The 14,013-nt window shown below is 33.1% G+C and overlaps 1 protein-coding gene across 36 annotated transcripts in view; it reads right to left on the reverse strand.

The window, feature by feature from the left end:
• The window catches only part of LOC105193937 (calcium-activated potassium channel slowpoke), a 104,058-nt gene that overhangs the window by 53,059 nt on the left and 36,986 nt on the right, over nucleotides 1-14,013 (reverse strand). For 28 of the 36 annotated variants that reach the window (XM_039450706.1, XM_039450700.1, XM_039450694.1 and 25 more), the window contains exons 2-6: nucleotides 11,412-11,473; nucleotides 11,034-11,130; nucleotides 10,430-10,693; nucleotides 9,380-9,547; nucleotides 221-315 (exon numbers count right to left, since the gene is read on the reverse strand). In XM_039450706.1, the coding sequence (XP_039306640.1) occupies nucleotides 221-315; nucleotides 9,380-9,547; nucleotides 10,430-10,693; nucleotides 11,034-11,130; nucleotides 11,412-11,473 (686 nt within the window). The remainder of the gene's footprint in view (nucleotides 1-220; nucleotides 316-9,379; nucleotides 9,548-10,429; nucleotides 10,694-11,033; nucleotides 11,131-11,411; nucleotides 11,474-14,013) is intronic. The other 8 variants (XM_039450713.1, XM_039450696.1, XM_039450702.1 and 5 more) reach the window with 1 other exon arrangement.

Raw genomic sequence — 14,013 nt, forward strand, 5'->3', positions numbered from 1 at the left:
CCGTGACGGTAAATGTGTTTGCAAGTGCACGCGTGCAAATTGCATATCATGTGTGTATATATGTGTGTGTTTTTGAGTATGTAATTTGTGTATATTGCGTGTATAAGTTTGTTAATTCTTACGAGTACATAAGTATATACATAGACATACTGGAAAAGGAAAAAGTAAAATTAATAGACGAGAGACAGAGGGTTGTAGGACGTAAATTTGATAGTAATACCTCTTTCCATCATGCTCCCGCTTGTACTCGCCGCTGTACTTGGACCTACTGCCTACGAGCTCTATTATCTCGGGTATGCTACTAGCAAAAATTGCCTGCAAATAGAAATCATAACTGGAAAATACTATGCGACTACGGATCGTTGAGAAAACAAACTGGGTCACCTATGTACGGTTGCGTCTAGCAGCTGCTATTATGGCGTAAGTTAGGTGCGTGTCTCGCGTCGAGAAACGGAGGGTGGTAATGGAAAAGAAAGGAGAAACGGGTAAAAATGCGACTGTTGGAGCAACAATCTATGTTTTACGTTTCGTGTTCGAAAAATGTGCTTAAAAAATGTGTTCTTAAAGGGTAAAAAATTACGATGCTTTCTAACAAGTATATTATAGAACGTGTCTTGGATCGATGCATAGAAAATGAAGTATACAGTGTAAAAAGAAGAGTATGAACCTCGCTGATAATTATATCAACAAAATTTCCATTCAAGTTTCATTTTCTAAAGGCAACAAATCGACTTTGACTTTTTTTTTTCCTTACAACACTGTACCCGCCAAATATTGAATAAAATAATTAAAGCGTAAATTATACGTTTTATAAAAAAAAAAAGTTAAAATATTATTTACACAAAAAATTGCATATAAAATTTTGCAAAGCTGTTAATTCTAAAAAAACACCCATTTATATTATAATTTAGACAATAATTACATTGTGATATGATAGAACACTGATGCAAACAAAAATTATTTTCATCTTTAATTCAATTTAATATTATGTCCTCGTATTAATGATTTAAGTTTTTTAAATTTAATTGAAAGGAAATTATCAATACGCATCAATATAATCGTTAGGTATTGGATAATCATTACATTTTGATGCATTTTAACACGCGTATGAATGTCGTAAAATATATCGAAGTCGATTGTAAAAATGCAATTATGGTGAAACATTTTCCCTTACAGTTTTATTTTGTACCAAAGATATTTATTATACATCGATATACTTACATCACGAAGATTTTCTTGCAACCGCGTATAGAATTATCCGGTGTGTATGTTCAAGTTTTTATTTGTAGATGTACGTGCGTGTCTGTTGTAATATTTAAGCATGAGTAAAAGCAGTATAGTAAGCAAGAAAAAAAAGAAATGCAGAAAACAGCAGAAGAGTATTCGTAAACATTAAGATCAATATTTTTTAATTTATAGCAGTTATAGTGAGCAAATTTTTGAATTTTTTTTATTTAATCGTTTAATAACAAAATATTACGATTAAAATTATATGCTATAGTATTGAACTTACTAACAAGTATATTAAGTCGCGAATCTTTAATCGAAATTATTTTGTATTTTTTATTTTGAAATCAAATATGACAACAATGATGTTTAATCTAGTCTTGTAATTCTGCTGTTTACGGACACAATAAACATTGTACAAGATATCAGGTAATACAATCTATGAAATTATTAAATATAGAAATTGAAAATTAAAAAGCAGAAGTGTGAGAAAGATGCAAGCGGTTTCGATGAACGGAAGCTAAAAAGGAAATTTAACAAATTGACCTTGCTTCGTGCGCGTGTAAAATGAAGGAAGCGCTATTATGTAAATCGTCTATAACGCCGGATACTATGAGAAAGATATGATCCATCATAAACGATCGATAAAATCGTGCTGTGTCATGTCACGCCACGTAATTTGCCATTAATATAGGCGCTGAAAGTGATCCGCGACTGAGCGTTTGTCGCATACAGATACCAAGTAACTAAAGACACTGCGATCAACGAAATTATCGTAAGAGACAGAGCAGCGAGAGAGAAGTGTGTCGATACTTTGCGCTCGACATAATGTACGCTCTCAAGGAACAGCCAGGGATAGACATCCTGTAAAGTAGCATGGCGAAGCAGCGAATTGTACGGCGATTACTTCGACGTGCGACAAGTACGCGACGAAGTGAGAACTCGCGTACTCGAAGTTCAGAACTTCGGTGATACTTGTTAGCGAAATCACGTATATTCTGGAATTTAGCAAATGATATATTAATATATAACAATCCCACGTATTGTAATAGATAGTATCCGCAGATACTTGTACAGATGCAGTATCTTAATAATAGATTACTCTGAAAGAGAAAGAGACAGATTATAACTCTCGAAAGTAAAAATTTAACTCGTACTTGCACGAGCCTTGCAAATAAGAATCTATTTGCAAATTTGGAGTTTGTAACCGAACGGCTGTTATGGACATTTGTAATAACACTGTAACGCTAATAGTGTATATATACGCAGGTATTAAATTAACTTAATGACCCACAATTTGAGTAAAATTCTGTATGGATGTATTTGAATGCATCGCTCATTCGATACGTCATTCTAATTATATAAAATTATATTGGACTAAGCGCAAATTAGAACGCTCATGTATCGTTTATAAATTATTCCCTATTACATTACTACTACTAACCACGTTTGTAAATTTTAAAACAAGAATATTCCGTATAATTAATTCAAATAACTGCATAACACAGTTATTCTTATCAAAAGGTGCTTGTCAAGCTGATAAATGTGTCAGTGATACACATGTAAAATATTATTTATAAAAAAATTAATTTACTTTAAAGCTAACGTAAAACGCGTGTAGGTATGTGTAACTGTAAAATATAGCTTCTTTTCTTTGTAATCCTGAAAAAGTCTAGTCTTTTGTTTCCATTTTCTTTTATGCAATCGGAGACAATGTGCAACTTCATTTCTGTGTTACTTTTAGGTACCCACGACCGGGACCAACTCGCAATGAACCGGGAGTCTATCGATCTTTTAAGCTTGTCTGAGTTAGTTTAATTTACGGTCGTACGTCGGCTAATTTCGGATTTATTACCACTCGTGTCTACGGAATATTATGCTGAGTTCAGTTAAAAGGGTTCCTCGCCCGCGTCGCACGTTACACAGAGACACGTGATATCATACTTTCAGATGAGTGCCAAAGCGTTTTGAAAATGTTCCAAAAGAACTTTCCCCTTTAAATGTGTTACAAGGACATGATTTTTCATTCCCAGCTGACTAATCGACATTTCAACGATTCGGTTACAAACCTCTTGGTGCAATACAGGAAAGTATAATGGACAGGATACACCACATATTCTCCAATACTCGTTATTCCTGATAATATATGTATATATTTACATTAACTTTTATGTCCGGATATAAAATGAGCTGAATCAGAAATTTATATTAATGTAATATAAATTAATAATTTATTAAGGAATTTAATATAATAAACATAAATTAAAAATGTAAATAAATTCGTGACTTTATCTGAAATATTAATAGCGCATGATTTCATCAAAAGTTACATAATTAATTTAACAATAACATAGATACAAACTGTAATAACTAAATGTTGTATTAAATTAAAAATAATCTTCAATTGAATTCTTTATAAGATTTTACAAATAAAATTTATAAATTTGATGAAGCGAGACTCAAACTCGACGTTAAATAATTAAAAATGTTTGATGAAGAAAAGTAATTTCTACTCCGTTTGTACTCTGTAAAGATAACTCTACTCAATTCTTTCGTTACCACTCATCTGGAACTACCAATTCGAACAGGAAAGTCTTAAAGTTAATCGTGCAGATACTCCATCTCGAGAATTGTTCTCTAACAAAGTTTACAACGCGCCATTTCAAATCGATAGGAAGATAAAGTGGCATCTCCTGTCCCGTAATACAATAAAACTATATTACTTGTGTGTGTGTGTGTAGCTTTCGCTCTTTATTGATTGCGCGAGCGAAAACGAGATGAACATTCCAGTAATAGCGAAACGGACAAACATTGTTTCGGTTAAGTTCTCGCGTTCACCTTTGACATCTCATCATAACTTTTACTACTGAAATACTATACGGCCGACAATTCGGAAAAATAAAGTTCAAGCGGTCAGAATAATATCTTATGTCGTAATATGAGCAGCATATCAGCGTCGCAGAAAATACACATACAGACAGAATGTGGGCAGTCAAAGATCAAGCGCGTACAGACACCAATATTTTATCGAAGCTCGATTGGGCCTCGTGTTTTTCGAGAAAGACACGATAAAGTTGATGTAAAAAAATTTTGTATGATAGTGATAAGAACCTCGAATCTTTGCCCGCAGATAGCAAGATCAATAAATTAATCGTGTTACCTGTGGTTTATCTTATTTTCCATTCTTTTTTTAAATCAGATAATTATTTAATCAAATGTTATTGTGCGGCGTTGTAAAATTTGAGAAGAAATAATTTCTCACAAAATTATCTAAATGTTTACTTTACCCTTTTTTTTTTTTTTTTAAGTAATGCGCGTTAAAAAGTAAGTTGATTTATTAACCCTTTAAATCTCAATTACAAGATAATTATGGAACTAGGATTATTCATTAATATTTTTACATTAATTGTACCATAGTCATATAAAGGGTTAAAAATTAAGAATTAAAGTACTTATGTGGTACTCCAAATATATATTTTTTTAATAAAAGCATTGTTCGTGAGTTTTTCTTCGTGCGCTTTTATTCGTGTGCTTCAATAGTATGAAACGGGATTTCACGGAGTTCTATAGCTTCAAGTTTCGAGGCTCCTTGAGTATAATAAAAGTCCTTTCAATACTCGCTAACATCGTGAAAAAATAAGTTTGCAGCATGTACTGCAGCATTCGCATGACAAGCCGAATCAATCGATATCTGAATAATCGATTCGCCGCATTATTAGCTACAAGTGATTCTTAGATCGAAGAGAAAAGATAGACAGTGGCTGTAGCAAAACTCGTAGAACCAATTTAAGCCGTAAAGTAGAGAGAGGAAGAGAAAAATAAACAAAGACAGAAAGAAAGAAAGAGAGAGAGAAAGAATAATATATGCTTTCAATAGCTACGATGTGTCGTACAAATACGCATGAGCGCAATTCCTTCTTTCACCATCTCGCGTAACACCGAAATCGGGAGGCTCGAGCGCTTGCAATTATAGCAAATTAATCTAATGCGAAATACGCTTCGACATAAACGAAATGTTGGCTTATGCTAAATGCCTCAGCTGCGTTCTTGAAAACTACATCTATTTATTCATTGATTAAAATCTTATTAAATTTTGTAACAAAAACGAAAACTTTCTCACCAGAAACCCGAATAATATTACAATTGTTCTAATAAAATAAATAATCTATATTATATATTTATTATATTTTATATATCTATTATATTTTATATAGCTATTATATTTTTTGTGATATTATTAAAACAGATCATGTCATAATATCGATTATAATGCGCGGACAGAGATACGAAAATGCTTTAAAGAATTCACAATGTACATAAAGTTCAATTATTTGAGAGACACTTGAAATAGTCTCTATACATCCTAAAAATTTATTTTGTTGAAGTTTTTCTTCTTTAATTAAAGTATGGGAGTATAGGAATGAAAATATAGAAAGGCGAAATCCGTCGTGACTTTTGTATTCTAGGATTCCGATTTTATTAATTCCATCAATGTTCTATTGACAATGCAGAAAGTTTTTCTTTGAGAAAATTTAAATTAGACTACGGAATCACAAACGAAATTACATTCAATATTTCAGATCTTTCTGTTGCGCTTTAAATTTCTTGTGTACCTAAGTTGCCAGAAAAGGAGGCATTGACTGTTAAATGTAATCTTTTTTTTTGATAATTTATCTTACAACTTTTTAATAGTACTATGAAATTTTGTGTGTTTTTTTTTACATAAAATTATTATATTATTTAAAATTAGATATTATTATTTATATATTTAAGATAATCGATGACATTTTTAAATTTCTTTATATGACTGACTTGTGTATGATTTAAGAACAATATTTTTCTTTTATCACGACGGTTCCGATGATGAAATATATGATATATAACAAGGATATTGAGGCAGAGATAGTGAATATTTTTGTTTTTTTTCCGTCTCTAATGTCATAGCTAAAATTTTAAACTAGCATGGTTGATTCAAATTATCACGGACTACTTTATAATATGAAAATGGGAACTTTTTCTGCGTTTTTAAGGTATATATATATATATATATATATATCTATATATATATATATATATATATATATATATATATCTATATATATATATATCTATATATCTATATATCTATATATCTATATATCTATATATCTATATATCTATATATCTATATATATATATATATATATGTACGAGTTACAGGAAACAGGGAACACGTTTTAAACAGATTTTGAACGATGTTGAGAAAAGGATTGAAGCGGCTGGTGACTTAAGTCTCTTTACGTTCGTCGTCATATTGCAATAAAGGCTTAATTCGCTACTAGCTTTTTTTTACTATGCTAAAGACGTAGTAAAAACATTTTCCAATGCTTATGGCATATTGATGAAACGTGTCTAATTGAGTGATCGCTAATCACGAATTAAGGAGTAAAATAGATATAAGTAATTATGTCATATTTTCTTTACTAATTAAACATAATTACGTATTAATAACAATACATTAGTAAATTGTTTTAGAAGTAAAAGAAATTTATTCCATGTGAACCGACTTAAGCCCTTATGCACGAGCAAATCAATTCTGTATCAGGATTTCACGTATGTCAAATGTACCGTACTTTGGAGAATACTGTCTCCAAATAAAACTATCTATTAATATTCTACGGTGAGCTGCAGACAACAAACGTTGCTTTGGTCACGTTTTCAACGGACGTTTAAACGGCGATGCTCGCGTTAAAAAAAAAAAAAGTATAATGTGGGTCTTCGAGAGAACTCTAAGAGACTATTATTCTTAACCAAGTCGACCATGTACGCAAGGTTCATGTGAACGATCGATAAGCCGCGCACACAAATATATATATATATATATATATATATATATATATATATATATATACACATACACACATATACATATGTATATTAATATATATGCATAATAGGTACGCATAAAGGCCATGTTTGCGCGCATCGGCGTTTAAACGAAACGATCGATTCGGTAATGAGCGGCGCCGTTCTCCGCCGTTGATTTCTGCCCCAAAAAGCCATTTTCGCGTGACATCGACGGAAGTGTTATTTCAATGGCAGTACAACCATGTTTTCCTTTGTCTCGAGTTGTGAAGCCAGAAAGTTTAAGAAGTTGGGTGAATTCGCGATAAAAGCTCTAAATATGTCCTTTCAGAAAACATATTTGTCGTTCAAGCTTTATCTCTCGGAAACATGAATCAGTGAAGTTACAATACATTAATGTTTATTGTTAAAATAAAGTCTACACACGCGTAGACATCATCGACACTCGAGATGTTTTCAAACTGTGTTTTTGGATAAAATTTTTCTAGTTTGAAAACTCCACGATCGACGATCAAAAACAATAGTTCGAGTCTTTATCTGAAGATTTTACGTATTTTTTGTATTTCAAATATTTTTCAAATATCACAAAATACTTTAAGGGGATACGTACACCTAGGTGGGTCAAAAAAATTAATTTTTCAATTTTTGCATTTTCTTATAGTACGATATCTTAACAATATTTTCCTAAACTTTCAGCTCAATGTGTGCATAAATAAAAGTTAAAGCGTTTTAAAGAGGCACGCGTACGCCGAGTTAAACGTAAACTAAAAACTTTAAAAGTGTTTTTCTCAATCGTGTTTTGCAATTCGATACCCAAAATATTTCGAGAACAAATGGGTATATCGGATTTGGATTTTTTTCTATTTAGCATAAAAATACGCACTTTTTGTCGTAAGGGTTCCTTTCAGATCTTAAATTTTTTTAACAGTCAAAAACCGATTTAATTTTAGGCAATAATTCGGTCTCTTAAATTCAGATAAACCCATTTTGCAATAAACGCGAATTTTAAAAATCGACTACGACGAAAAGTAGATATAACTGTATATTTTAAAAATGTATTGTATTTTTGTGTTTGGATGAACTATATAGATTCTACAATGGCTATTGCAAACAGCGTTAGCAGCTAATATACCTGATGCCAACGACGATATCTCTTTAATTTTTTAATATTTTTACATTAAAAAATTACATTTTATTAACAAAACTATATATAATATAAAATATTAGTACAAATCCCGATTTGATACCTCTAATACGTTTGGAGAAAGATTCATGAATATATGGTTATTTTTTATGTCTCTAGGTGTATGTAACCCCTTAAATTAGAAAATTAAGAGCAGATACTTGAAATTGGGAAATTGGAGTAAAAAATTTTACAATAAATTTTTTAACATTATCGTGGATTATTTCTCGTTGCAAGAGGATCAACGGCTAGAGAACACCGTACACTCGAAGTATTCACCGTCTCGTGGCTCGGGGGACACGTAAATTTAAGGCCGCCGCGCTCGTCTTGCCGATCGGTTCCGCTCTGGTATACGAACCTTCGCGGAACTAGTGGCTCCTGTTTTGGCGGAACGAGCTATGCGAAACGCCGAGTAGCGAGCAAAATACTCTGCGGTGTACTTCAACATTTCTCGGGAAAGAAATCTCGGGATAAGAAAGAAAGATACATGCGACTCACGACGAAGTTTTGACAAAAAAACGAATCAAATGAAAAAGTCCTTCGGGCGTACTCGGAAATGATAAAGAAACGAAAAAAAATTAACTTTAGATTGGCAAAAGAGTTTCATACATTTTATATACTTTTCTTTTGGGCAATATATATGTGAAAGGATCAATTTAATAAAGAAGGAGAAACATTTTGTTTTACGCATTTCGCAAAGCTCGTATGTTTGTTTATGCAAAAAGAGAAATCCATAAAAAGACACAGTGAACGACATTTTTATGCCAAAGTAGAAATCTATTTATTTACTTGATTCAAAGTTATTACTGTAGTTTGCATTTTTTAAATAAATTACAACCACCGTATAGTGACAAAAAATTTAATTACACATACGTTCACGAAGTCGTGTAGTTTTTCATAAAAATGCTACTGCGTTTATCTATGGAGTAATCGAGTGGGGATGGGAAATCGTTTTCATCGACGGCGTTTAAAAATGGGAACACGTTTTTGAAAATTACGCCATCGGGGCTTATTATACGCGGATTATACGCGGCTTATTATACGCGGATAGAAAGCTCCTTAACTGTCGTAAACGTTAGAGTGACTCGCGATTACGCTTGAGAGGAATATACAGAAATAACTTACCAAACCGACGAGTAGAAAAAATACTAGGAATGTGCGGCCGAGGACCGTCTGGCAGTAAACGTCGCCATATCCTACCGTGGACATCGTTACAATCAGAAAGTACACACAGGTCCAGTACGAAAGCTGTTGTGGATTCTTGAACTCGAAAGGGTCCCCTGAGTTTTCAAGCTGTGGGGACGACATTATTACATTTAGAACCGTCCTCGCGCGGTGTCAAGTGTAAAATTGCGGTTTATATCGGTAGGTCATAACTATCAGCTTTTACTATCGTACAATGATATAAACGCAGAACATCTGAGAAACAAATCTCTCGGATTTCTGCGCATAAAGTATTCTCGGAAATATGAGAGAAAAAGAGAGAATCGTGAGAAGAAATACATTATTGAGCAATAACTACGCAAGATTATATTTACTTTATTAAAAACATTGAAATTATAGAAATGGTAAAAAGATAATGTGATATAAAATCTCACTGTTATACAATTTTATAATACGTTTATTGAAAAACCATATACTTGCTCTTTTCTATCATATTATTATTATTATTAGTATATCTATTTATTATTTATATAATAAAATTATTAAATATTTATATTCCTTATATAATTTATTGAAATGCTTGAAGGATTTAATTTTTAATTGCTAACAAGGTTCTTTAATTAATGATTCTTAAATATCTTTAAATTTATAAAAAATTATTCTTATTATTATTTATTTAAAGAATTGTTAATTTCCGTACTTCTCACGAACCTTTGTGTATCTATCATATGATACAGGTACAGCCAATCTCCTTGTATGTTAATTGTCGTAAAAAAAGGACGTAGAGGAAATATAATTAACTCAGAGTAATATGTAATAAATTTTACAATATAACATGTTATAAGGTATGAAATGATGCTTTATTTTAAAAATTTATATGAATGTGAAGAGAATTAAATTCTTTGTTGTCAAAAAAAGAACTACATTTTCTAAAATTATAATTAAAAATCAAGTTAATCAGTACAATATTCGTCAATGGACTTCTGGGGTCCAAAAGAGGATAAAACATACCAAATGAATGATACCAGCAGCGGTTAACCAGACCGAAATGAAGATGGAGACGAGTTGGGCGAGACGAATAGAGCTCGATGTCTTTAGAACATTAAGGTACTGGAGGATGTCAGGGACCGTCATCAGTCGTAGGGCTCGGAGGAACCTCAATCCGATCCACGTCCGATCGAGATATATCGACACGAAGGACGGTGGTATCGTAAAGTAGTCCACGAACGAATACATCTCCAACATGAACCACAGCTTGTCACTGGCGGCGATAAACTGTAAGAATCGTAACAACTTGAGCTGTACAACTGAACAATAAAAAAAATCGAGCGAACATTATATTTCACAAAAAGATTTTTGTAAGATACAAGCAAAATTCGCGGTTCATACGCGTCAAAATACATTTATGCAAAAGTTTATAACTTTTTTCACATGTTCCAAATTTTGGTGAAATCCTTATAAACTTTTCTTTAAAGATTGATCGAGATGATAAAGGAATCATCCATTTTTATACAGGCAAAATTGGTACAGAACGTGCGTTCCATTTAGTGAACTTAATATTAGTCGAAAAGACAAAGGAAGTTCATTGACAAACGGAATAGATAATTTTACTTACGCGTATAAAAAAGTAGACCATAAAAAATATATTGAAAGCTAAGTCTATCTGCTGAGTAATGTTGTTGCTCCACTTCTGGCAACGCTCCACCATGATGCTATAACATAAAAGCACGAGATTGCGGATGTTAGGTCAGCATCTCTTATGAACTCACGCGAAGGTCTCGGTCTTAAAAAAAGCGACGCTGAAAGGGCGACTGAAATAGCAGCGATTAAACTAGCGATTATCGCCGCGCCCTTAATTAAACCACAAGAAAAAGCTACAAAGTGTCGTTATAATATTACCAATACTGCGCAAGAATAAAAACAATATGCATGAATGTTTGTGATAAACTTAAAAGCCATGCATTAACATCGCCATCGAAGTCTCGTTACTCACCTGGAGGCATCGATGAAGTATATTATAAGCGATGCTATACTGAGAATGAAAACTAACACCACCTGAAACAGAACAACAAGCAGTTTCATGAGAAATTTGTTTCTGTCAAACATTTTTATAAATACAAGAGTTAAAAGTACAAATAAAAGTAAATGCTTTGCCATTTTTTCATTGAGTTTGTAACATTTCCCGAAAAAAATATGACGTAATCGCATTTGTACTGTTTCAAATAATTGTATCTCATCAAAAGATATGACATGTCTGGTTTCACGATTAGTTTATCGAATTGATGTAAAGATATTGCGATCGACATAGAGCAAAATGTAATCGAAGTTGCGCTGCCGGAATAACATTCGTTCGTAACTCGAATGAGTGTCCCGTATCTATTCTCATTAGATTGTAGTATCGCTTTATTTCCGATATAATGCGCGCCCGGCGTCATGTATCCGCAAAGTCTAACCGATAACTGTCAGCAAATGTGAAGTAACGTTTATGACAAGCGCCAAGATGCCACACCGCGTCAAAGCATATCGGTAGTTACTAGCGAATATTATTAACGATCGCTATAGCGTCAAATTGCCTGCATGCAACGACTTTAAAGTTACGCAAATTCTCACAAACAACGCGCTAATGACGTGATTAAATCCCTCGTTAGACGACCTAGCATTGATCACTATCGTCACCGAGGACAAGCGGTTAATTAAATAACTGGAGTAATTTGTGCGGTCGGTAGCGATAATCCACTATATAACCAGAAATATTCATAATACCGCAACTAATAAATCGTTATGTTAAATAAAGCGAGAGAATGACATTATTTGAAACGTATATCAGAAAATAATATTGTATCGAGCAAATCTGGTATTGTGCGTGTTAAACGGCTACTGACGCGTATAAAACAAATGTCGAACCCGAATTTGGGTAAAAAAAAAAAGATAATTTTTGTCTCGCAACATTTTTCATTGTCGTTCAGCGGATACTCGGATAAACCGAGTTATGTTTGTGATCCAAATGAATCCCAAGCATCCGGGGCCTATTTCTCGCGAGCGAAGTATATTTAGGCATGCATCGCACACAGACTCAAAATTGCGAGCTGCACAGCCACGCCTGTACATAATTATTGTAAACAATGGCTAGGGCCAGTTGAACGATCGTATGCATGTAAGCACGCGATGCGTGCACCAAACACAAGATCGATGAGTGTCCGCGTACAGAATTGAATGCGCCGTGAATCCATTAACACTCCGGCGATCCTTATTATCCCTGTATTGGGAGGATTTGTATTCAAAACGACAAGCCTCGTACGTTTGATATCTGACAATTCTGATAAATCATTGACAAATTAAGTAATTGGGTAAAGAATGCAATATACCTCTCAAAAGATTGATAAAATATTTCAATCGGCCAAATAAAAGATTAATTGATTTACTTATTATATATTTTTAGAATTAGATTTTGAGAATTTTTTCTAATGTTATGCGTAAAAATTTGAAATTGCTCGTGGTTCACACTAAAAATGGAAATAGCGAATAATTTTCATGTTATATGAGACGATAATACATATCCCATGAGCGATTATCGGTACCTACATTTTATGACGGCATATTTCATTTCTCCTCCTATATCCATATTATAGATTCTTCGCCTTTTGCAGGAAAAATAAAACGTTTTCATTGCCAGAAATATAAGACTTATAAAAAAAGATGTAATAGTAAGAGATAAATTTGCGGAATAAAAATCGCGCATTTACAAATTTAATACTAAAATATAAATGGCGCGTTAATTAAATTATTTACAAAAATTAACGGTAAATTTAACAATTTTGATGCACAATTTACTTATTGTATCGAATTCTTCATTTTGTAAAGAGAAAATTAAGAAGAAGTTGTTAAGAATTAATAATTTACATCTTCCTCGCTTGTTGTATCAAAATGAGAAGAGGATATCAATTTTTTAGAAAACGCGTTCTACTTTGCACATTCTATTAAATTAACATATCCCATCCAAAGGGCATTCTTTCAAAAAAAAGTTACTTTAAGAAGAAGGATCTTTTCCAGCAGCATGTCAGAGTTTTAGCACGTCTAATTTCCCTATCAGTCTACTTTACAACCACTTTGTACCATCCACGTAGCATCCTTCTCGTAAATCTCCCTTTGTAGATCCGTTTAACGGAGGAAACGAGAAGGTACACGTCGGCGTAAATTAATTACAAGAAGAAATGGGAACGCAAGGATAAAAAGAGAAAGGGACAGAAAGACAAAGCGAAAAGTAGGACCTTGCTAGTACACCGCGTGATATTCCTGACGCGTCGGTCTCATGAGAGCGAAATTCTATACATAGTCACCGTTCGAAAATAGACAGTAGGTGCGGCCGTCGACGGAATAATGTAGAGAAGCGGGAGAAGTAGTCACGAAAGAAGAACGAAGTAGCGACGAAGTGGCAAAGAGCGGTCGTCTAACGTCAAACAGTGCAATAACAGTGAAGTCAGATAAAAACGAGAGGTGGAGAGAAAAGAAGAAGAAGAAGAAACGGAGAGAAGCATCCGAGAGAAGGGACAACGACCCCGCGAGACTCGTGAATTCATATGTGACGCACTCGAAAT

The sequence above is a fragment of the Solenopsis invicta genome, chromosome 6 (assembly GCF_016802725.1).
Source record: "Solenopsis invicta isolate M01_SB chromosome 6, UNIL_Sinv_3.0, whole genome shotgun sequence".
In the NCBI taxonomy this organism is placed as follows: Eukaryota; Metazoa; Arthropoda; class Insecta; order Hymenoptera; family Formicidae; genus Solenopsis; species Solenopsis invicta.